Raw genomic sequence first — 22,777 nt, forward strand, 5'->3', positions numbered from 1 at the left:
CCTGAAAACAAAGGAGGAGCTCTTCCTTACCTGACTTTTCCTTCTCTTTGGTTTGTTTAATAATCTCAATAGAGGAAGGCTCTAAAACTGGCTCAGCAGGAAGCTCCTGGCTCTGGGTGAACCAATGGAGCACGTGCATATCCACAAGAGCCCTCAGCACCTGAAGCAGCTTATTTTCATCCCAGCCAGGCAGGAGGTGCTGCAGCAGATCTACGTGGATGGAGTGACCAATGACTGCAGCACACTTAACCAGCAACTGTTCCTCTGGGCTTAACTGATCCAGTTGGTTTACTGCTATTTCTGCAAAAAAAAAAAATATCAGCAATGAACAAGCTTTCTACAAACATAGGATACATTGTGTTGATAATCTGTTCATTTAAAGAAAAAAAAAAAAAGGCTTGCTTTTTGTCCATCCCTTTTCCACTCAGCCAAACCTCTTAAACTCCATGCCCTCATTTGTCTTCATTCTCCATTCATGGTTCAACCAACAACAATCAGGTTTTCACCATACCACTGAAACTGTTCTCCCCATGGTCACCAAAACCTTTTGTTGCTAGACCCAAAGCCATGCTCTGAATCACTCAGCTATACTAACAATCCTTCCCATCTTCATGACTACTAAGTACCCAGACCCTTTTCTTCTTACTTTTAGCTAAACACGGAGGCCAGGCTTCCTGGTCCCAAATCTCTAATAATTGTAAAGATCTTAATTAATTCCACTTTTTAGTAAATCTCTCCATATTCTGACCCATTCATTAAAGCAGTCAATATTGAACTAGTAAGTCACCAAGCCCAAAATCCCGGAGTAATTCTAAACCTTTTCCTTTCCCTCACAACCAACTGGTTGCCTACTCATCCTCCTTCTAAATGTTCTTGAATATGTTTCCTCCTAAGCAATTCTAGCATAAGCAGTCATTTTCACCTGATCACTATAATACCTTGTTTTGAATATCTCTAATTTCCTCTCATTCTTATCTCAATAACATATTAACTAGTGGTAGAATTATATATCTAAAGTACAAATATAGTCATGTCAGTCCCCTTCTTAAATACTTTTATAACTTACATGGCCTTTCACAGTCTAGCTTTGGCCTCTTCCTTTAGACCAAGGATTGCTGACTGAGCTATTCATTTTAGCTTTATGAGTGAACAAATTCTTTTTGCCTTCCCTGATGATAGTGCTGACCTTGGGTTAACTTTCTGTTTCCCAGGATCCTGATAAAATAAGAATGTCAGCCAAATTACCAGGTAACATTGTTTATACTAAGAATGATCCCTAATTAGAATTTGAATTCGGACTAGGAAAACTTGAATGAACTATAAATACCTGGTGGTAAGCCACAGCTTTGGGCTTCCTTGGGTGTAGTAATGCTTGTAACAGTTTACCTCCCTTGCAGGGCTTGGAAACTATGTCTATGGGGTTGTTATAAGAGATACCAGTTGCTAGTTGGGAGATGGGGCTTCTAAGTACCATCATGGTATCATTCCATCACATCTAAGCCATTCCTTTAGCCTCCAGAGAATAGTAGTGAAAACTGCTGGTTACCAGCTGCTGTTCTGCTGGCATGCTGTGTTTCCTAACCCATACGCTTCTAAGTCAGTAAAGCCAATGCCAAGTGCGGCCTATCATAGTTATAGGAGTGTCAACTGTCTAGATAAACCTAAAACCTCCAGAGTGAAAAGCTTACAATAGCTAACATTCATGGAATATTTATTATGTACCAATTTAATCCTCAACTAACTCCAGAGAGGTAAGGACCATCATTATCCTCATTTGAGTGATGAAAGATTAAGGCTTAGATAAGTTTACGTAAGGTTTCAGAGCCATTAAGTGGAGGAGCCAATGGTACCCAGATTTTTCTGACTGCGGGGAGCTGACTCTTAACTACCAAAGTGTTCTGTACTTTTATTTCATATGCATGTCTCATATTCTCAACAAGACCACACTTGATTTGAAGGTGTGCTTATTCATCATCATATCCCTCAAGAGGGCTTTCATATAGTACCCTGCCCACCAAACATGTGAATAGAACATTAAAAAAAGAATTCCTGATCTCTAAAAAGAAAAATATCCCCTACCTAATTATGCCTACCCAATTCTGATGGTTTCTTTATTCTCTCTCCCTTTAGCCATTGTAAACTTACTTTGTTCTCTTTTTATTAAACTCCTGTCTCTTCTCTAGCATCATGGATTTTCTTAAATCTCAGCAACATTATCTCCCTTCCTTACTGTCTCCTTCAGCACAGGAATATGTACAAAGGGAAACTCTGGACAAAATTTTTATTAAATAATTAGAACACTTTTCCAGGTCATCAGTCAGCCTCAAAGAGAACATTACTCAAGTAGCATTACAAGTCTCTAAAGGGCTCTTTGGGAGGTACCAGAACTTATTTCTGGAAGGCAGATTTCTTTCTTAGAAGAAAATGAAGCTAGCATGATAATGAGAGATCTATACTCAATCACCCAGCAAATTACTAAGTGTAATGACATCTGTAATTAATTCACTTGAGGTCTTTAAGGGACCTGCCTTTTAACAACGGTGGGAGAAGCACTGTATCCAAGTTCACATCATCCTTGACTGTGCAGACATAAAGTTCCTGGTCTTCTTCAGAGGTGGCAGGAGAAATACTGTACATTGTGGATTTCATAGCAGTGGCTGTAGAAAAAGAACATTTTGAATCAGGAAAATGCTATGTTCAGTGACTTTAGTTTTAAAGGCACAAAAATACAAGAATTTAGTCAAGAAACTAAAAGGATGAAGATGAATGGAACATCTCATGTTTAAAGTGGTTTACCCCACCCACCCTGCCTGTTCTCTAATTTTCTCTTAGAAACTAACAACATTTTCTGTACTATATGGTATCCAACATGCTCACTCTTCCTGTTTACCTTCCCATAGCCCTTGCTTCTATTACATCACAGCTCTAGGATACCTTTCTGGATTTATACATACTTCTACGTTTTTCCTCCTTTCCCACCCTCCTCCCTTCTCCCACCCCTCAACCAGATCCTCAGGTCATCCTCATCAGTAATATGGAATTCTTTGTTGGACTCTCATGTTTATAAATCCTATTTTCCTATCCTTACCTCCTGGGCTGCTCAGAAAGGAACTATGGTAGACTGATTGACTCAATTTAAGTTATGTGAGGCAGGTATTTAGGTTTTCACTATAGTTGTGTATTATTTGTATAGTATGCTTAGCCAGGAAGGCCTCATCGTGCCTATAATGTCAGCAGGGAATAGGCATGTGCCTCATGAGGGCCAAGTGATGCCATGCTGAAGAATGAACCTCAGCAGCTGGACCAGGGTAAAACCCTGGGAAGCTAAGCTTACCTGAGAGGCTCTCCCACTTGCTGTTCTCCTCCTCTTCCTTTTGTAGGTCACGAAACAGCAATATGTCCTTAGAGAGAAGGTCCTGGCAAAGGACCTCACAGTAGAGGGGGTTTCCAAAGCACCTGTGGAGAAGGTAGCTGTAGAGAGGTAAGTAGGGGACTACCAAGTAAAGAAGTCGACTTGAAGAGAGCCAAGCATAAGAGTATTTCATACTGAGGAATATTTTTTCTTTTTGTTAAAAGTCAGTTCTTGCTGATACATACTAACAGAGGGAAGCAGGAGAAATGTAAAAAAACATATTTTCTGATTGGCTTTGAAATGTTATTTTGGCAGTAACTTTCCTTTCTTAACCATTTTGCTTCTACTGATGTTAAAAGGAACTAACATCCCCTTGTTAAAGGGCCTGGCAGAAACTGGCCTGACCACATATAACTGATTCATTAAGTCCTAACTGTCCTGTGAAAACTTGGGTGGATAGCCCAGTGACGTAGCCCCTTTCTGGTTTATGAGGAGACTGTCTACCCTTAAACCTAGTCTTGGGCCTCACCATGGTTACTAACGCCATTCTCTCCCCCAACTCGGTAAGTGAGACCTGAGCCTTCTCACTTATATTATGGCACTGGCTCCGCCCTTAATGAAGCACCCAGCTAGTCCTAGCCACTCACATCTGCAGCTCTTGGGGGATGCTCACCACACCCAGTTCCCAACATGCCATTCTCAACAGTGAGGTCGCTGCCAACTTCGAAATGGGCACAAGGATAGCCTGAGGGCTCTGCAGGAAGTGCTGGGCCCAGCCACACAGGGTGAAGGGAAGGGTCAATGTCATCACCATGATGATGGGCACACTGGAGAGCAACGTTCCCCAAAACTCCCAGGAAGCTGCATCCATATACTGGGCCTCATCAATGAGGAAAATCAGTGGTGTTTCCCTCACTGCCTGGAAATAACAGCAAAGAAACAATGACAACCTCTGATTAGAAATGAAGTCACCTGATTTTCAAGTCTACCATGAATTTCCCATCAACAACTTAAATAAAATGTCAACATGGGCTGGGGTTTTCGGAGTAAAATGTTTCCTAAGTCCAAGTAATATTCTACTTTATAAATACAAAATATGGCCTGTATATCTAATTCCTAAAGAAATATACCAAGTTTCTTTGGACAAGAAAATACTCTAATGAAAAATGAAATAAGCCTCAACATGTTCTCCAGATCAAACTTGAAGCTTTCAAATATTTCATTTGGGCAAAGGCTTCAAAGTGTGTGGGAATTCACAATACTTTAAACCAGTGATTTCAAAACCAGGCTGCACATCAGAATCACCTGGCAGTACTTGCTGAAACCACCAAGTACCAGGACCCACTCATGTAGACTTTAAAAATATGTGTTCACTTTTATCCACATTCCTCAGTCCTATTCTACTTCCACTGCCGCAGGTAACCATTCTAATGTATTTATCATTTAACCTTTTGTTTGTATTGTGTTCTTATAAAACATGCATCATTGTTTTATCAAGTAAATTGTTTTTATGTAAATGCTACCGTATTACAGATCTCATTATTCCTCTCTCTTTATATTCAGGACTAACTTCTGCATTATACTTCATAGTGTTCATCCATGAGTTCATGCCAGCACTTCCTTAGCCTCCACAAACAAACACTGCAGTGAACACACTCCCTGGGATATATATCCAGGAGTGGAACTGCTGGGTCTAGAGGATGCGTGTTATTAAAATTTGACTACTTATTTCTAGATTGCTTTCCAGAATGGCTATATCAGTTTCTGCTCACACAGATTTTTGATTCCATAATCCTGGGAGGGGGCCTGAGTATCTGTATCCTTAATAAATAGTAGGTAAAATAGCTATCTACCTGCAGTTAGAAACCACTGTTTTAAATTACGTTACTAAAATTTCATTAAGAAACAGGATCAGTAAAGGGCAAAGGCTTTTTCTTGTATGTGGTGTTGTAGGATGGATTCAAGGTTAAAGATAGATACAAACAATGAAGATATCAACAACAGGCAGGCCAAGAAATACCTAAGTCAAGGTGTGATGTTGACAGCTTAAAAACAGCATAAAGCATCTCCACATACTAAGAGTAAATGGTATGTAGCAAAAGTACCCACCTTCTGAAGCACTTGAAAAAAACATGCTTTAACTTTCTTTTGTCTGGCCAGGTCATCCATGTGTGAAACTTCGAAGGATAAGGGAAACTGACCAGGAAAATTATTCATGTATTAGCATTCAAAACAACAGCCTAATAAAAATACATAGGTTCTCCAGAGGAAATAGCAAGTGATTCTATTTCGAGTGAGAATGGGTTTCTATAGGACTGGGCACAAGGTTACAAATGCCAATCCAACATCAATATATAGTTCACAGGGGAGACTGAAAGTCCACTGACCATTAGAGATAGCTCCTTTCCATATTAGACTCTGGCAAACCCTTACAGGGTCATGACCAAGGAGTAAAGTAACAGGTCAGGCTTGGTACTGTCACTTAGGACAGCTGCGGTAGCCTAGTTATGCCACGTACACCAGGATGAATGTGTGCTTGAGACTCATCAGAAAGAACTGCAATGGACATCTCCTAACATTGTTTCCTGTACTAGGGTGAGGCACATGAGCTACCATGGTCCTGAGAGCCAAAGTGAGGTTACTCCTCAACCACTTTGGCAAAGGCCAGAGCCCAGGGGAAGGCATGTCTTAAAACAGGGCTATGCTGAGGGATTGGACAAATTTTCCATTTCTCTATTTTCCATTAAATGCAATGCCTGGCAGGCTGGGTAGATTAGGAGAAGTGATGGAGGATGAATAAATGGAATTGTGGACCAGAGAATCTCAGCCTGCTCGCTATTGGGTACCATATAAATCCTAAACCACTGGAAGCTTTTGAGATAGATTCAGGCAGTGCTGGATAGATTCAGCACTTTCACTTTTACAATGCAATCTCTTATATACTATCTCCTCTAAAATTCATGCTAAAACCATATAAAGTACTATAATTGTCATTTCACAGGTGAAAAAATTGATGCTCAGAGAGGCTAAGTGATTTGTGCCAGGACATATGACTAGAAAGTGTAAAAGTCAGTCCTAGAATCCACTCTCCTCAAAAAGGAGAAAGCCTGGGTTTTGGTGCCAAAGGGATTTCAAATTTCAGCTCTGTCATTGCTAACTATATGTTCTTAGACTATCTATATGGCCTAAGTGTATTAGATTAGAAGATGATTCAAGGTCCAACTATCTGCCAAAAACACCATCAGTAATCCAATTAAAAAACCCACTACCTTCATTACCTTCACAAAGAAGAGGTCATTAAACAGGCAATGAAGTGGTTCCTGCACCATCCCCTGGAGCTGTTTGCGTAGGCACTCTTGCCGGTTATAGGCTGGGCATGTATCAATCTCGAAGAAGATGGCCATGAGGGTCTGGACGGCATAGAAGCACTGTGTGGAATCTGCTTCCTTCAGCTTCAATGGCAACACCCTGGTGAATGTTACTATAGTCACTGGGAGTCCCCTGATGCACAGAGGGTCACTCACTCCACTAGCCAAAGGATACCGAATCTAATGATACAAGAATCTCACCAATAAGGTAAAGGAGCCCCAAGAGAAGTAGACTCCTAAGTCAGAAAGCAAGAGTCTTTACCTGTACCCTTCCTTCTGGGCCAGGAAGTTTATTTCAGCTAACAGCTGACTTTTTCCATAGCCTTTTCCACCTTCATACAGAACTGCTTGTCCTTTCTTCTGGTGCAAACATCTCTGCTGGGCCATTTGGAAGGCTTCCAGTTCTTTCTCCCGGTCTGTAGAGAGACAAGGAGCACCTAATACTCCTGTGTTTTTTAGTAGACACTATTTATTTGAATTAATTTGCAAAGGTAAGTCTCAGAATGGCTTTTTCACCCAGATCCTTAGCAGAATACCATTCTTCGATGAGATTCTCTTTCCAGAAAATCAACTCTGGACTATACAGAGATGTATACTGGGCTTGGGGCTTACTCCACAGCCTAGGTAATACCATTCAGAACAATTAGGTACCACATGGACCTGGGGGCTACTGTATCTTCTTAGCTTTTTGTAAAAATTTTCATAATAACAATTTAGTCTTCAAAGTCTGTCACTGCTATGTAAAGATAATGGACTAATAGATACAGATAAATATAAAGATAGGGAATATATAGTGTGGGTGGCAACAGTCTTGAGGCCATTTTCACTATGTAAGGATGAGGAATTTCCCTCTAAAGATGATCCACAAGAAGCTGGTCAAATTTCAATAGCTGAACTCTGACTTACAAAGATTCTTACTAAATGGTGGTACTTCTCAGGAAAAGTGATAAGACTCTACTTGAAATTTGAACATTCAACATGGAAAAGCAATGGCAAGTCCTCTTCAAAACTAATATAAATTCACTAAGAAGGCTGCTCTCTGTTTTTTAATAGAAGCTTAGAAGCATTTAGTCTTCCATTTTGGTTTTTTTAAAATCAAATTTAACCATCTACAGCTGAAAAAATATGATTTAAGGTAGAAAAGAAAACTCACCTAACAAAAGGTGATTTTTATTTCTCTCTCTGGCCAAATGTCTCTTCCCAAACATTCTGGGAAAAAAGACAAAGGGAAATGTGTCTATTAAAAATAGATTAGCATAGATAGATAATATATATCCAAATAGAGGAAAAGTTGTCCTCATAAAGCAAGTACTTTCAGATAACTGAAGAGATACAGAGTTCTGTATAAAAGAGTTTTAAAAAAGCTAAAATTTTGGGGGAGGTTGGAGAGGAGAAGTACTTTTGATTGTTCCAGGCCCAGGGAAGTAAATAAATTGTGAAGTGCACAAAGAAAAAGAATATCTAGATTAGTGACTGATTGCTATTCTCTTCCTGTTTGATAGCAAGAAGTTTACTAAAGAACTAGCTGAGAGCTAAAGATCTCAGACACTAAACCCTCCTCTTACTACATGTTTCTAATTTCATACAATCAAACACTGATTATTCCTACGCCCTGATGCTGTAAAAGAAATGGGGATGAATTATCACACAATGACACTCACATACATCTTCTATGGCCCAGGTATTCATACATCTTCCCTGGGTTGGAGATGTTTTTCATCATTTTCTCTGGGAGTTTCTTGAAGTTGTAAGCAGGTAGCATGGATCTTAGATATGTTACCTCATCACAGGACACCAAACCTGGATAAGCAGTTATCATTCTGGCCACAAGGCTGACTTTTGGGCCAATAACTGTGTCAGGGAGACAGAAACAAAAGGATGGAAAATTTTTGGACCACTTCTTCCACCTTCACCCACTAAGTCACAGAGTTAACAGTTCAATGTCCTATTCTACCTGTATATTCATGTCTTGCTACTGCCCCAACCATGCCACAGAATACTGGTCCATTGGTGATACTGATGGAAACAAGCCTGGGGATCAGAAAAGCAACAGTGGGTAAATACACAGTCAGAAGTCTCCAAGTCGGGCACCAGATCTGCCACTCCTTAGATCCAAAAGTCTAGTTTTTTTTTTTTTTTTTTAAGATTTTATTTTTTCCTTTTTCTCCCCAAAGCCCCCCGGTACGTAGTTGTATATTCTTCGTTGTGGGTCCTTCTAGTTGTGGCATGTGGGACGCTGCCTCAGCGTGGTTTGATGAGCAGTGCCATGTCCGCGCCCAGGATTCGAACCAAGGAAACACTGGGCCGCCTGCAGCGGAGCGCGCGAACTTAACCACTCGGCCACGGGGCCAGCCCCCCAAAAGTCTAGTTTTAGAGCTCAGAAAGGAAAAGGCCAGAGGCTACTGTCAATCTACATCACATGATGGGTACAAAGTACTGAATATTAGGGAGACAAGCAAAAGTGAAAAAATGATCCCCTTACTCCAGGACTTTTAGTTGGGGAGTTATTATTAGTAAAAAAGATTAAAAATACCCTGTATCTGTCAGATACTTTATATATGCTTGTTGAAGTACTATCAAATTGATTACCTCATCTGATTGTTTGAAGGATAATGAACAGCAAACGTGAGGTATGTAGGGCAAATATTTTTACCCCATTTGACAAAAGAAACCGCAGGAATTAATTAAATTTCCCAGAGTTATACAGCAAAAATCATTACTAGAGTCAGAATGAGAATCCAGGCCTCCTGACTCCTAGACCAACGTTATTTCCACTATACCATGCTGCCTCACATAAAACTCAAAAATGAAAAGTAGATCAACAGATGTTGATACAGGGTTAACAGACCAAATAATGGTAGAATGTCAGAGTAAAGGAATAATCAGAATATCAGGCTGACGGAAGGCTTCCTGAAGCAAATTAGTCTTTGGATAATTTTTTTTAAATGAGTAACATTTTTTTCATTCATTCATGAATGCGTACACTCATTCCTTTAGCAAGACTGAGCAGTATCTACAGCACTAGTACCGCACTAGATGTTTAAAATACCATTCCCTGAAGAAGTTCAGTCTGAGGAGGAGGGTGGTAGAGTTTGAAGAAGGTGAAGAGACATATTTATACGTCAGCAAAACAAATACTACATATTAGAGATCAGTATAGCAAATTAACAGAGCAAACAGAAGGGATGCACTCACTCATACTGGAGAGTAGAAAGAATATTCATAAAGGAGAGGACATTTGATTGGATCTTGAAAGTTGAAGTACTGCCAAAGTGCGGAAACAGCATTCTGTCCAGTGGGAAAAGGCGTAGACTTTGAGAAGCCTGGTGTGTGTGTGCAAAACTAATTAGTTCAAGATGGCTAGCGCATAGGTGTTTGGAGTAGGGAGAGGTGAAAGGAGAAATGACCCTACCTAGGCCAGGGATGGAAAAGTACTGGGAACGTGAATTATTTAAAGAGAGGGCATATACTGCTCCAGGTGAGGCAAAGGCTCAAAGGTGGGCATGAACAATTCATACATAACAGAGAATAAGCAGATTTACTTGACTGACGTGAAAATTTCATGTGACAGATAACAAGATGTGGTTGGAGAAAGAGGGTGTGATAAGGCATAATTAGTTTCAAGTTAATTCTACAAATAAACAATTTTCAGTTTTTCACAGAAAGCATGAAAAGTGACAATAATTCTAACATTACTGTCTCCTGGGCATCAAAATTCTCTTGCCTTCCTTTAAGGACAGGATTGAGGACTCTTACCATTCATTCAATGGGCCCATTGCCCAGGATGAATAAGAGATAACCAAGACAGAACCAGGCAGTTGGTTCTGCTGCCACACTAAGAACAAGACTAAAACTCTTCTAATGTTTCATGGTGCTTCCTTTGCCTAAAATGCCCTTTCTTACTTTATCCACCTACTGAACTCCTTTCGTTTTCAACCTGGCTCAAAACTCATGTCTATAGTCAACAATTCTCTGGTACCATGGAAAGAACTACTTCTTCCCATAGCACTGTGAAGTTGTGAGCAGGTAGCCAGGATTTGATTCCTGCACTTAAATCTCATTGTATTAAAGTCAGCTGTTTACTGAGCTGAGGAGTGGTCTAGCACAGTGTCTGACTCATAACTGTGTTCCATGAATGCTTGCTGAATGAGTGCTTTCATGCATGTGAGAAACTCAACTGCTAACAAGACTGTGACAATGAAACAAATAATACTTTTCTCACTTGGTTGTTTCTTAATTCTTTCTATTGTACTTTATAATTCCCCCTTGCTCTTCTTGGCAGTCCAGCTTCCTTCCTTTTTTAAAAGTTTTTCTTCATTGATGAAGAATATATTCTTTATTAAATATATATAAATAAACAAAGTATTTCTGGTCCTGAAAAAACTATAATGATGAGATTCTGAGACTGCACTCCCTGAGTCTTAAAAATATCCTGGAGATTTAGTCACAAACCAGAAAAGCCTGATCAATCGATGGACTCAGAGAATGATTTTTCTTCTGTACATGAGCTGAAAACTGAAAGTATTTCTCAGATGAGAAAGGGGAACTTAGAAGACAAGGTGAAGAGGTTCATTGAAAAAGGAGGCACAGGGTGTGGTTTAGGTCTGGGTCAGGCTGATGTGATACAGAGAGGCATGAGCAATATTATCTGCTCCTGAACACAGGCACCAATGAGACTATGTCTCTACATGTGAATTATGGCTGAAGAAGGCAAACTTCAGCATCCGGTTAGTGCAGCATTTCCCAAAATATGCTCCTCAGAACATTTATTTTTCTGGATGTTTATAGGTATTTCTGGAGGAAAGTGTTTCATGATGAAGTGAATTTGGGAAATGTTGAGTAAAACAAAATGTAACAATTTTATTTACTGTAGGACTACTCAGAACCTTTGATGTTAATGTATATTGTGAACCTCCAAGAAGGAAATATAGTTTACATCACTTCCCAAACAAATTTGGCCACAAAAATCTTTTTTTCATGAATTATTAGGGACTAATGCTCTACCACACATACTTTGGGAAATTACTGCATTAGTAATTACCTTTAAGGAAAAAAACACTGACCTGGAAACTAGCTTTTAGGCTCTGACATCGTCAAGCTATTTGGCTTACCAACATAACCTCTGGATCTCAGTCTCCTGAAATTAAGGAGGTCAGATTAGATGAACTCTAAGATCCTATCTAGCTCTTAACATCTACTATATTCTAGAGTAAGACTGAAAAGACCAAGTTATGGCCTTAGAGTCATAGAAGGCATCCTTAAAGGCATTGTAAGATAGCCTCTGAAGGCCAAAGGTCAACGCAAAATTCAAGAGCGGAAGAGACCAGCACTGGAAGGGATGGCCCAGCACACCATACTAGAGATAAGACTGGGAAGTAGGCTGTAGGAGTATCTGCAGATCCTACCAAGCCTGAAAGAAGTGCCAATACATATCTGCCTTGGGCTAAGAGTCTAAGTATCTATGAAGCAACTGTAGCACCTTTCTTATCTGTAAAAGAAGGAGTTGGATCAGATAATCTCTAAAGTTCTTTTCAGTACTAAGATTCCATGAGTATGTGTCTACAATGGTATCATGTTAATAATATATATTATCTCTTTTGGGGACTATCTGCATTTTATAAGAGGCAGCTGTGGAGTAATGAAAACAACACAAAATTTGAGGACAGAAGGTCTGGGCTTCATTACCAGCTCTGTTATATGCTAGTAAATTCTCTTCTGTGGCCTTAGTTTCTTCATGTGTAAAAGAGGGATAAAAGTGTTCACACTGGTGGCATATACTAAAGTATTCTATAAATGTGAAAGCACTATATAAATGTGTGACATAATTTTTATTCATCTTGAATAAGTATACCAAGCAAACAAATCTTCGACTTGATGTTAACATTAGAAATAACTTTTTCAAATCTATTCATCATTTATAGGTCCTTTCCTTTCTAGGTAATTGCCCTACAACCTCTCTTCCCACACTTCTCCTCCCTGTAGACAGGCAGACTTTGTTCGGCATTCCATCCACATACAGATGTATTATTTGTGTTATATTAATTTACACATTTGCTAGTTCCTTTGCAGTGTTCTTGATCTTGCCATGTGTATTCTATTCTTCCCCCTCTCCCACCCCAATGGATGGAAACATCTTTATTTTCTCTGGGTACCTAGTACATAGTTCTGTACCTAGTGACTTCTTAATAGATCTTGTTTTCTGACTTGGTACATTCTCTCCCCTGTAGGCAGATTGTGGACGCCCTCAATCCCTGCTACTTGCTACTGCCTCCTACCCTGCCGGAAGAGCCCCCTGGGGCCTGAGAAGCTCCTCTCTGCCCCACCTTCCTCCTCACTTGGTCTCAGCAAGATTCTCCCAGCAGAAGCTGAAGATGCTGAAGGAGCTCTTTAGGGCATGTGCACACTCATCTGGCTTCTTATCCCCAGGAAGGCCAAAAACACAGAGAAACATGCAGCCCTGGGACAGATGACAAGGAAAGAAAAGAGACGTTTACCTGGGGAAGGAATATGGCTTGCCTCAACTGAACCAACTCCCCTGAATGAAGCCAGACCCTTTCCTGACAGGTCTTCTGTTAGGAATGTAGGCTTCTACAAGATTCATGAAATGGACACTCTGGGCCACATCAACATGGAGATGATTAAGAAAAAAGAAATAAAATCTTAATTTAACTAACTGTTCAAAACTGAAATTTAAAACACAAGAAAAATTAATGTCAAGAACTTTTCAAAAATTCAATTTGTAGTGTACACCTTGAGCTAAGTCTATCTACCCACGTTTTTTTCACCTATAATGTCAAGCATTATGATACTGTTCTTTTTCAAGCTCCTCAATTATCTGAGAAAGATCTGTTTACATTTAGTGTACTAATAGAGCCAGAAAAACATTCTTCATGCTTTCACAAGGATTTTTCAACAGGAATAGAATCAAAAAGGATATGGAAAGTAACTCTCAGATACCCTGAAAATTAAATTAACTAGGACATCCAATTCCTTAACTACTATTAGTTGACGTTTTAATTTAATATAGCTTATTACAAAATTAATAGCAGGAAATCTGACTTATGCCTGTGTTATGTGAGAGATAAACTGGTCATACAAGACTATTATTCCTCACTCACCTTTAATGCTGATGGGTCAAGTTCCCTTGTACTTACTTTCTCAAACATAAAGATCCGGCTCAGCTGGCCGCCCCCCTTCTCTATGACTGTTGAGATGTATAAGGCAGCCTCCTGGATAAGATGACACAAATGCAACATCCATGCTGTCTTGTGGAACTCTAGGCTGACCAAAACCATAGTCACGGTACGGAATTCAGATATATACTCCATAGGTTGGCCTTCATCAATCTACAAAGACACAGTGAGTTACCTTGCCTGTGTCTTCAACTCCCAGGATCATGTTTAGGCATTTTAATTCTATATTGCATGGTGAGTATAAGCAAATAACTTACAGATGTCAAAAACCTAGAATTCAGGTTCGAGAGGGATAGAAGATATACACACCAGTATACTTGAAATTAAAACTGTTTGACTTTAAATCTAATTTATTGATGAAATTTGCCAGGCTTTTATATTTTCTCTCTAAGAGTTAGTTTGATATGTCCAATTCCATTAGTCATTATATGACTTACTAAGGGATTCACATAGATTCATACATACACAATCAATCAATACATACTTACCAAGCATATACTCTATACTCTGTTAAGAGTGTACTAGCTTCTTGAGAGAAAAACTGAAAAATAAACGTGGCTTCTATTTTCTAGGACTGAGAAATCTAAAGTTATAAGACATGTCATCACAGTAGTTGGTGTAGATGGGGAAAGCAGCTGGTATTACAATGGGGAGCCAGAGATGAACTGGATCAACGCCAAAAGGTAGACACTATAAATGTATGCCTGTTTACACAAACACACACACAATCTACACAATGACTCAAGAAGTAGGAAATAACCTTCTTCAAAAGGTTTTTCATGATGTGCTTCCGCAGGGTTTGCTCAAGTGTGGAGTCTGGATCCAACTCCAGGGCAGTTCTTAGAGTGTCTGAGAAAAGGAAAACAAAGTATCTCCAGCCATGTGGAAAATTAATCTTTATAATTTTGGGCTTGGGTAGAAAGGACAAAGTAACTTACCAGCACTTGTCCGGTAATGTGGCAGATAATCGAGGCACTTGTCAAAATGCTCATCAAAATCAAATGGGTCAATGATCCGCATATCTCTTAACTATAGAAAGGAAAGCGCTCAATTCTGTGCCCACCCTCCAACTGGATTACCTTCCTTAACAGAGAGGCTGAGGTTGTTTATTATTTATCTTTCCAGCCTTACTTTTCTGCCTCGTCTATCTTCCTGGGAGAATATCCCCTGCCTCCCTCCAAAATCGAGTTCCAATGGTTGTTGGTTTGGTCAGGCAATATGTTAATACCACCAGAGCACTGCCCTGTGTAGTAGGAAGGCCTTTTCAGGATGTGCAATGGATGGGACCAGCCTCCTACCTTCACAGCTTCATCCTCCCTCATGATTTCCACTTCAAACATATACTGCTCACAGAGCTTCCAACAGTTCCAGGACAAGACAATCTCATTTGCCTGAGCAAAACGCTGAGCTAACTGGACATCGTCTACATCTCGCCCAATCACCAAGAGGTACTGTCGCTGCTCATCTCCAACAATAACCTGGGAAATCCGACCTGCAGACAGACCTGTCCAGAGAAAAAGAAGACAAGTGATGAACAGCCAAACTCAACTGGAAAACTCTGCAAAGGGTGGGGTCTGGAATCCTCACATTGCTCGATGCATCATGCCAGTCTTCTTACTGTCCACAGTTGCAGATTACATGAGCTCACCTTCAAAAATAGTCTTTTGCCCCAGATTTCCTTCTGTCTTAAACACACCTAGACACAGACATTCAAACAAGCCTGGGTTGTATGGGGGAAGAAACAAGAGATTGTAGGCCTCCAAGAATCCTATCTCTAAATTGCTATTCTAATGGACAGCTAGGTCCTAATGGTAGAAATCAAATGGTTACGCTCAGAAATTACTGCCACGGTGATCACACCATCCCTCCTCACATGTAACCAGGGCTGAGTGCATAGACCATCAGTATTTTACCAGCCATGGGCTTTGTTATACACTTTTATTGTACCTCCCGTTTTTCTTACCCTGGGGGATTTCTTTCTTTTTGTTTTTTTTAAAGGTTGGCCCTGACCTAACATCTTTTGCCAATCTTCTTTTTTTTTTTCTTCTTCTTCTCCCTAAAGTCCCCCCGTACATGGTTGTATACTCTAGTTGTAGGTTCCTCGAGCTCTGCTATGTGGTGGTTGTCACTTTTGGCTATTACAAATAAAGCTGCTATGAACATCTGTGTACAAGTCTTTTTACGGACATATGCATTCACTTCTCTTGGGTAAATACCTAAGAGTAGAAGGGCTGGGCCATATGGTAGACGTATGTTTAACTTTTTAAGAAATTGCTAATCTTTTTTCCAAAGTGGTTCTACCAGTTTACATTCCCACCAGCAATGTATGAGGGTTCTGATTTCTCCATGTCCTTGTCAACACTCATTATTGCCTGTTGGAAGAACTTCCTTTAACATTTCTCATAGTGTGGGTTTGCTGGAGATGCATTAGTTCAGCTTTTATATGTCTGAAAAAATCTTTATTTCACCTCTCTTTTTTGAAGGTATTTTCACTGGGTATAGGAGTCTAGGTTGACAGGGATTTTTAATCTCTTACATTAAAGCTGTTCTGCTGTTTTCTAGTTTGCAATGTTTCCAACAAGAAATCTGCTTTCATCTTTATCTTTGTTTCTTTGTATATAATGTCTTTTTTTTTTCCTTCTGGCTGCTTTTAAGATGTTTTCTTTATCACTGGTTTTAGGTAATCTGCTTATGATATGCCTTGGTATAGTTTTCTTCATTTTTCTTGTGCTTAGGCTTATTGAGCTTCTTGGAGCTACAGATTTTTAGTTTTTATCAAATTTAGAAAATGTTCTGCCATTATTTCTTCAAAGAATTTTTTTCTGTCCCCCTTCTCCTCTGTCCAATTATACATATACTGGGCTTTTTTCTGGACAGGTCTGTCTGCAGGCTGAATTTCCCAGGAAGGCTTATTTGTAACTCACAGCCTCACCAACAGTGTGTTCAGCATCTGAACTTTTGCCTATCTATAGGTGAGAAATGATCTCAACGTGACTTTCAATAGACATTTTTCTTATTATGGAGGTGACCATCTTTTCACATGTTAAAAGAGATGTATTTCTTTGTCCACGTACTATTTATTCATGTTCTTCGCCCATTTTTCTCTTGGAATATCAGTCTTTTCCTAACTTCTAGGTGCTCTTTCTAATATTAGCAAAATTCACCCTTTGTCTATGTGTCTATATGATGAGTTGCAAGTATTTTTCCCAGTTTGTCACTTATCTTTTGAATTTTTTATAGTGTTTTTCTTTTTCAATTGAATCACTCTTTTAGTAGCTACTACCTATCTTTAGCTGCAGGTCCTGGCCTTCTTTGGTATGGTAGATCCCAAATTTCTCCTGTATCTCCAGACTACATTTTGCCACCAGAGTAATGATGTCACTCAGTTGATTCTGCTCCACTGTCCAGAGTGCCAGGAGCACATTCCCTGCAGAGACACAAGATAGGCCAACAGAGGTCAAACACCTGGACTCACTTGGACCAGGGCAAAGCCCTCAGTGATGCAGAAGACACCGTGCAAAGTGTCAGGCAAATTTTCCTGGCCCTATACATTAAGCTAGGTTCAAATACACCATAGATCCTTGAAACCATTCAGCATATAAAAAAATAACTAGGTAGAAGCTGAAATGTTCCTAAGGTTTAAGGATATTTTTGGTAATCTTCCCCTCCACCAGAATACTAACAGAAGGGGAGAAGTACTAGCAAGGACGCTCACAAAATGTAGGTTCACATTCAAATCTAATTTTATGGCTGGTTTAATTAAGACTAAACAAAAAGATAGGCTGACGCTGCGGCATATAGCTGTGAAAGATCCTCAGAGTTCTTCAGATCTTACTCCTCCCTATCTTACACTTAGCTTCTGTTGTTAATGATCAAGTGTCTCATTAGTTTTCTCACGAATGCTTTATAAGCACTTATTTTCCTGTCATTCAATCTAAACAAAATGTAAAGCTCATGCGAGCTTACTATGGGCAAGCCTTTTCCATTAGACTGGGAGATCCTTTGAGGCAGAGACTGTGTCTTCCCCATCTTTGTTTCCCCAGAGCCCAGTACATATTAAATAACCAAACAATGCTGAATAAAAAAATATGCCAAACTCCACCTAAATATAGTCTTCCTTACCTACAGTCATTTAAATTTTCAGAAAAACTGAAAAATACCTGTGATATTTAGGATATCCCCTCCAAAACAGAGCACATCTGAAATCAAGTAAGGGGGAAAGAAGAAAATGAGTCAAAATCAGATATATACAAGATCACGGCAGAATCATAGAATGGCCTACTACTGGGTTTTTCTTCATATCTTTTCTGGTCTATTTGTTCACTCCAAGGCTCAGGCTTCCTCTTCCTTCCTCCTAGCTTCTCCCTAAATCTGTCTGTACCTATACCCTTCTTCTCTAGCATGGAAGAAGTACTCCTGTTCTCTTCAAAGCCATCCTCCTATCTGTGCTCTGGATCTTAGCTCCCTTCACCCTCTCAAGAACTTCACTTCCTCCCTTATCCTCTCTCTTCTGGGTCATTCCCATCAATATCTTAAAAAACAAACTACAAAATTAACCCACCTATTCTTGACTCTACCTTTTTCCCCATTACCTCCATTTTTCTGTTACATTCAAGGCAAAAAAAATTCTCAAAAGAATCAGCTATATACAATTTTCTCCTCACATCCTATTCACTGTGAAATGTTTTTTCTACCATTCTCTTCTCTGCTTACTCCAATGTGACTTCCATCTCTACCATTTCACTAACATTATCAAGATCATCAACAGTATTCATCTTGCTAAGTTCAATATTTTTCTTACTTTATTGTACTTGACACCTTTCATTTTCAACTCACCAAACCGTGGCCCTCTTCTTCTAGATACCTACTTCCCTTTTGGCTTCTGGAACACCACAACATCCTACCTCATTGGCCACTTTACAATCTCTTTTGTAGGTTCTTTCTCCCTAATCATAATCCTCCCCTGGAGTTGCTCAAGCCTCAGTCTTAGGCTCTTTGTCTTTATTTACACTGTCCCCACGTGGACACAATCAGTTCTTAACTTTAATTACCATCTTTATGCCATCAACTCACATTTTTATCTCTAACAGAGACTTCTCTGAGTTCCAGGCTCAATCATAGTTCCTAACTTCATTTCTCCATTTGAACGACTTACTGACATCCCAAACTAAATATATTCAAAACAGAACCCCTGGTTTTCTTTCTCAAAGCCCAGTCTTTCTCATCTCAGTGACATCACCATCAATTCAGTTATGAAAGCCAAAAAACTGAGAGTCCCTTTTGTCACCACTTCCCACTGAAATCCAATTCATCAGCAAATCCTGTCTGTTGAACCTGCAAAAGAGATTTCAAATCAATCCATTCCACATAGCTTTACTGCAGTATCTCTAGATCAATGGTTTGAACCTTGACTGCACATTGGAATTGCCTGTGAAACTTTTAAAAATCCTTATTCCTGGGCCTACCCCAACATATTCTGATTTAATTGGTCTGGGGTGAAGACTAGACAGCAGGATTTTTAAAAACTCCCAAAGTGGTTATCTAATTTGCAGCCAAGGTTGAGAACTACTACCCTAGACAGAATCTCCATCATCTCTCCACAACTGCTCCAACTGACTCCTCCAGCTTCCATTCTTACTACCTACTCTCCATCAGGCTCTATAATCCAATCTCCATGAGGCAGCCAAAATGAGCTTTAAAAAATGGAAATCAGATCACATCACTTCCCTGCTAGAACCTTTCAAAAGTTTCCATTTGTATGAAAATATATAATCCAAACTCCAGAGCTTGATGATCTATCTCCAACCTCACCTCAAGCCGCTCTCCCACTGCTAGCTATGCTCTAGCCACACTGGCCTTCTCAGTTCCTAGAACACGATAAGCTTTCTCCCATCTCAGAACCTTAGTACTTGGCATTCTTTTGCCTGAAATGCTTACCCCTAGCTCTTCACAAGGTGTTCCTTTCATCCTTTATGTCTCAGCTTAAACAACATCTTCTCAGAGGACCCACCTATGACCACCCTATCTAATACAGAAACTACTTTACATTTTTTACCACTACACCCTATTTATTTCCTTTACAGAATCTATAATCTATAATTAGTTGTTTACTTATTATGTTTCTCTCACTAAAATGGAAACTCCATGAGGGCAGGTACTGTGTCCTATTTTCCCCTGTATTTCAGTACCCATCAGTTCCTGATGTTACAACACACACATAATACATAATTTCTGTCTCCCCTTTTCATCTAAACTTATTGAGAAAAATTGAAATATCTTTTATACTTGTTCCTCTGGGGTAAGAGGTGAGTCAAATCAAATTCCTAAAGGAGATGCCACAAAGTATTTATTCTGGTGAATCTCAGAATGATGGACCTAACTGTATGTGGCCCTGCCAGTAAAGGAAGGGAATATTACACAAGCACTAAAGGGCATAGGGCCAGAGTAATTTCTGTTGAGTAGGCCTAACCAGACTGAAAGCTCCTCAAGAATAGGTTTTGCACCCCCTGCACCTATTACAGTGCATGTCACAGAGTAGGTACTCAAAACATGTCTACTGCACAAATAAGGAGGGTGTTTTTTTCCACATTAGGCAAATATCCACAAACTTAATACTTGGCAGAAAATAAAGAAAACACTCATTCCCACCTCACAGGATCAAAATGCACTAATAGAAAGGGAAGATGTTTTGTAAATTATATCTGATATACACACGAGGCACATTACATTACTGTTAGAAGAGACAACCTGAGGAATACTTTATTTTAAAATAAAATGCAAATACGCAAAGTAAGAATTAGAATTAGCTTTTTTCCCCCTTTCTGAACATCAAGTCTACGAGATGCGAGACTGAGAAGAACGGCAGATACGGGCAAAGATCCAGCTTGTCAGTGGCAACCTGAAGAAATGAAAGATGAGCACCACTAACGGAATGACCCTTTGGTTTACCCTTTTAAAGTACCCCAGGCCGCCTTCTGTTACAAACCCTCAGGAGCCCGGCACTACACCTCCTTGCTCCACTACAATGGTCACTCACGCTCCACGATGTCACTAATGTAATAACTGAAGATGTGGGCCAGTTTGTCCATGTCACGTTCCGACTTGCAGGTCAGGCTGAACCTGTCCATCAATGCTGTAAACCCTGACAAACAAAGCAAAAATTACTATGTTAGCTGCAAATCCTAAACTTTTAGGTCCTATTCCCTCCACCCAACAGGGCAGTGTAAAGGAAGCAGACCTCTTTGAGATGAGCGATTTCATTATCTTTTAACACGCTGTTACAGTAGTCCCCCCACATCCATAGCCTTTCTTTCCATGGTTTCAGTTACCCACATTTAACTGCAGTTCAAAAATATTAAGTAGAAAACTCCAGAAATAAACAATTCATGTTTTAAATTGGGCACCATTCTGAGTAGCCTGATGAAATTTGCCTTCCCGCTCCATCCCACCAGGATGTGAACCATCCCTTTGGACATCCTTTCCTTGCTTATGGGCTACCTGCCTATTAGTCGCTTGGAAGCCCTCTGAGTTATCACATCTACTGTTGTGCTATCCCAGTGCTTGTGTTCAAGTAACCCTTATTTTACTTAATAATGGCCCCAAAGTGCAAGATTAGTGATGCTGGCAATTTGCATATGCAAAGAGAAGCCCTAAAGTGCTTCCTTCAAGTGAAAAGGTGAAAGTTCCTGACATAAGGAAAGGAAAAAATCGTGCGTTGAGGTTAAGATCTACATCTACGGTAACTGGTATTACAGCATATTGTTATAATTGTCCTATTTTATTATTAGTTATTGTTAATCTCTTACTGTGCCTAATTTATAAGTTAAACTTTATCACTGCTATGTTTGTACAGGAAAAAATATAGTAGATATAGGGTTTGGTGCTATCTGCGGTTTCAGGCATCCGCCGGGGGTCTTGGAAGCATCTCCTCCCAGTAAGGGGCACTCCAGTCGGTAGATAGTAGCGGCGCCAGGCTGGCTGCTGCTGCCCCTGGGGATCCGGAGGGCCACCCTCGCCATGCTTCCAGATGGTGAAGATTCACCCACAGGCGCCCTCTCCATCTGAAGCCAGCTACCCCTTCCCCACCAAACCCTCTGACGGCTCCTCTGGCCAAGGGAAACCACAGGAATCGGGACAGAGAAAGCCCTGGCAAGGGGAACGGGTTACAGCTGTACGGAGAGCACCCTGAGGACCGGCCCCTGCGTCGCCCATCTCCCAGCCCTGACACACGGACGGCTGTTAAACTAACGTCTCTCAAAGTAGCTGCTAAATCTCTAACTCCTACAACGATGGCGGACACATAATTATAGACCCAAAGAGCGGCTTCATTGAGAGAATGAAATCACTGGACGAGGCAGAATGCCTAACGGCAAAGGCTCGGTCTGGGAGGAGCCTGCGTTCAGGGCCCGCCGTGCAGCCCAGGAGAAGTGCTTTCCCCTTTCTGAGTCCCACTTCCATCATTTCTGAAGCGGCCTCAAGGAGGGCTCGCCGGATCGCGCCGAAAGGCGTCCTCCGGTTCTGAAGACGAGCGGCGGCGGCGGCGCGCAGTTACACCGCGCCTTGCTCGCCCGGCGACCGCCCCGCCTCTCCGAGCTGAGGCCAACGGCCGCCCTCAGGCAAGCCCGGAGAGCGACGCGCCTCCCCTCACCCGTCACGTGGACACCAAGGAGGACGCCCTGGGCCGTGGCGAGCTCGGGTTCCGACCCCCTGGGCTTCCTGAAGACCAGCAAGTCGGGAAGCAGCGCCGCCAACCGGGCCTCTATGGGCCACAGAGGCGGCGCCGCCACCTGCTCGCTGGTCGCCATGGCGGCGGCGGGCTTGGCCGCCGAGCTATCGGGAACAGGGTTTCTCGCGTAGCAGCCAAT

The 22,777-nt window shown here is 40.7% G+C and overlaps 1 protein-coding gene across 1 annotated transcript in view; it reads right to left on the minus strand.

The window, feature by feature from the left end:
* Positions 1 to 22,777, minus strand: part of LOC106824540 (adenylate cyclase type 10-like) — a 37,078-nt gene extending 14,301 nt beyond the window's left edge. The window contains exons 1-19 of the mRNA XM_044776636.2: positions 22,561 to 22,777; positions 20,950 to 21,054; positions 18,074 to 18,112; positions 17,197 to 17,340; positions 15,212 to 15,417; positions 14,852 to 14,942; positions 14,674 to 14,762; positions 13,875 to 14,066; positions 13,056 to 13,177; positions 8,675 to 8,751; positions 8,382 to 8,571; positions 7,874 to 7,929; positions 6,983 to 7,136; positions 6,631 to 6,820; positions 5,462 to 5,548; positions 4,000 to 4,271; positions 3,335 to 3,456; positions 2,529 to 2,657; positions 31 to 300 (exon numbers count right to left, since the gene is read on the minus strand). Coding sequence (XP_044632571.2) covers positions 31 to 300; positions 2,529 to 2,657; positions 3,335 to 3,456; positions 4,000 to 4,271; positions 5,462 to 5,548; positions 6,631 to 6,820; positions 6,983 to 7,136; positions 7,874 to 7,929; positions 8,382 to 8,571; positions 8,675 to 8,751; positions 13,056 to 13,177; positions 13,875 to 14,066; positions 14,674 to 14,762; positions 14,852 to 14,942; positions 15,212 to 15,417; positions 17,197 to 17,340; positions 18,074 to 18,112; positions 20,950 to 21,054; positions 22,561 to 22,717 — 2,692 coding nt within the window. The 5' untranslated portion in view covers positions 22,718 to 22,777. The remainder of the gene's footprint in view (positions 1 to 30; positions 301 to 2,528; positions 2,658 to 3,334; positions 3,457 to 3,999; positions 4,272 to 5,461; positions 5,549 to 6,630; positions 6,821 to 6,982; positions 7,137 to 7,873; positions 7,930 to 8,381; positions 8,572 to 8,674; positions 8,752 to 13,055; positions 13,178 to 13,874; positions 14,067 to 14,673; positions 14,763 to 14,851; positions 14,943 to 15,211; positions 15,418 to 17,196; positions 17,341 to 18,073; positions 18,113 to 20,949; positions 21,055 to 22,560) is intronic.

This window comes from Equus asinus, chromosome 8, assembly GCF_041296235.1.
Source record: "Equus asinus isolate D_3611 breed Donkey chromosome 8, EquAss-T2T_v2, whole genome shotgun sequence".
NCBI classification, from domain to species: domain Eukaryota; kingdom Metazoa; phylum Chordata; class Mammalia; order Perissodactyla; family Equidae; genus Equus; species Equus asinus.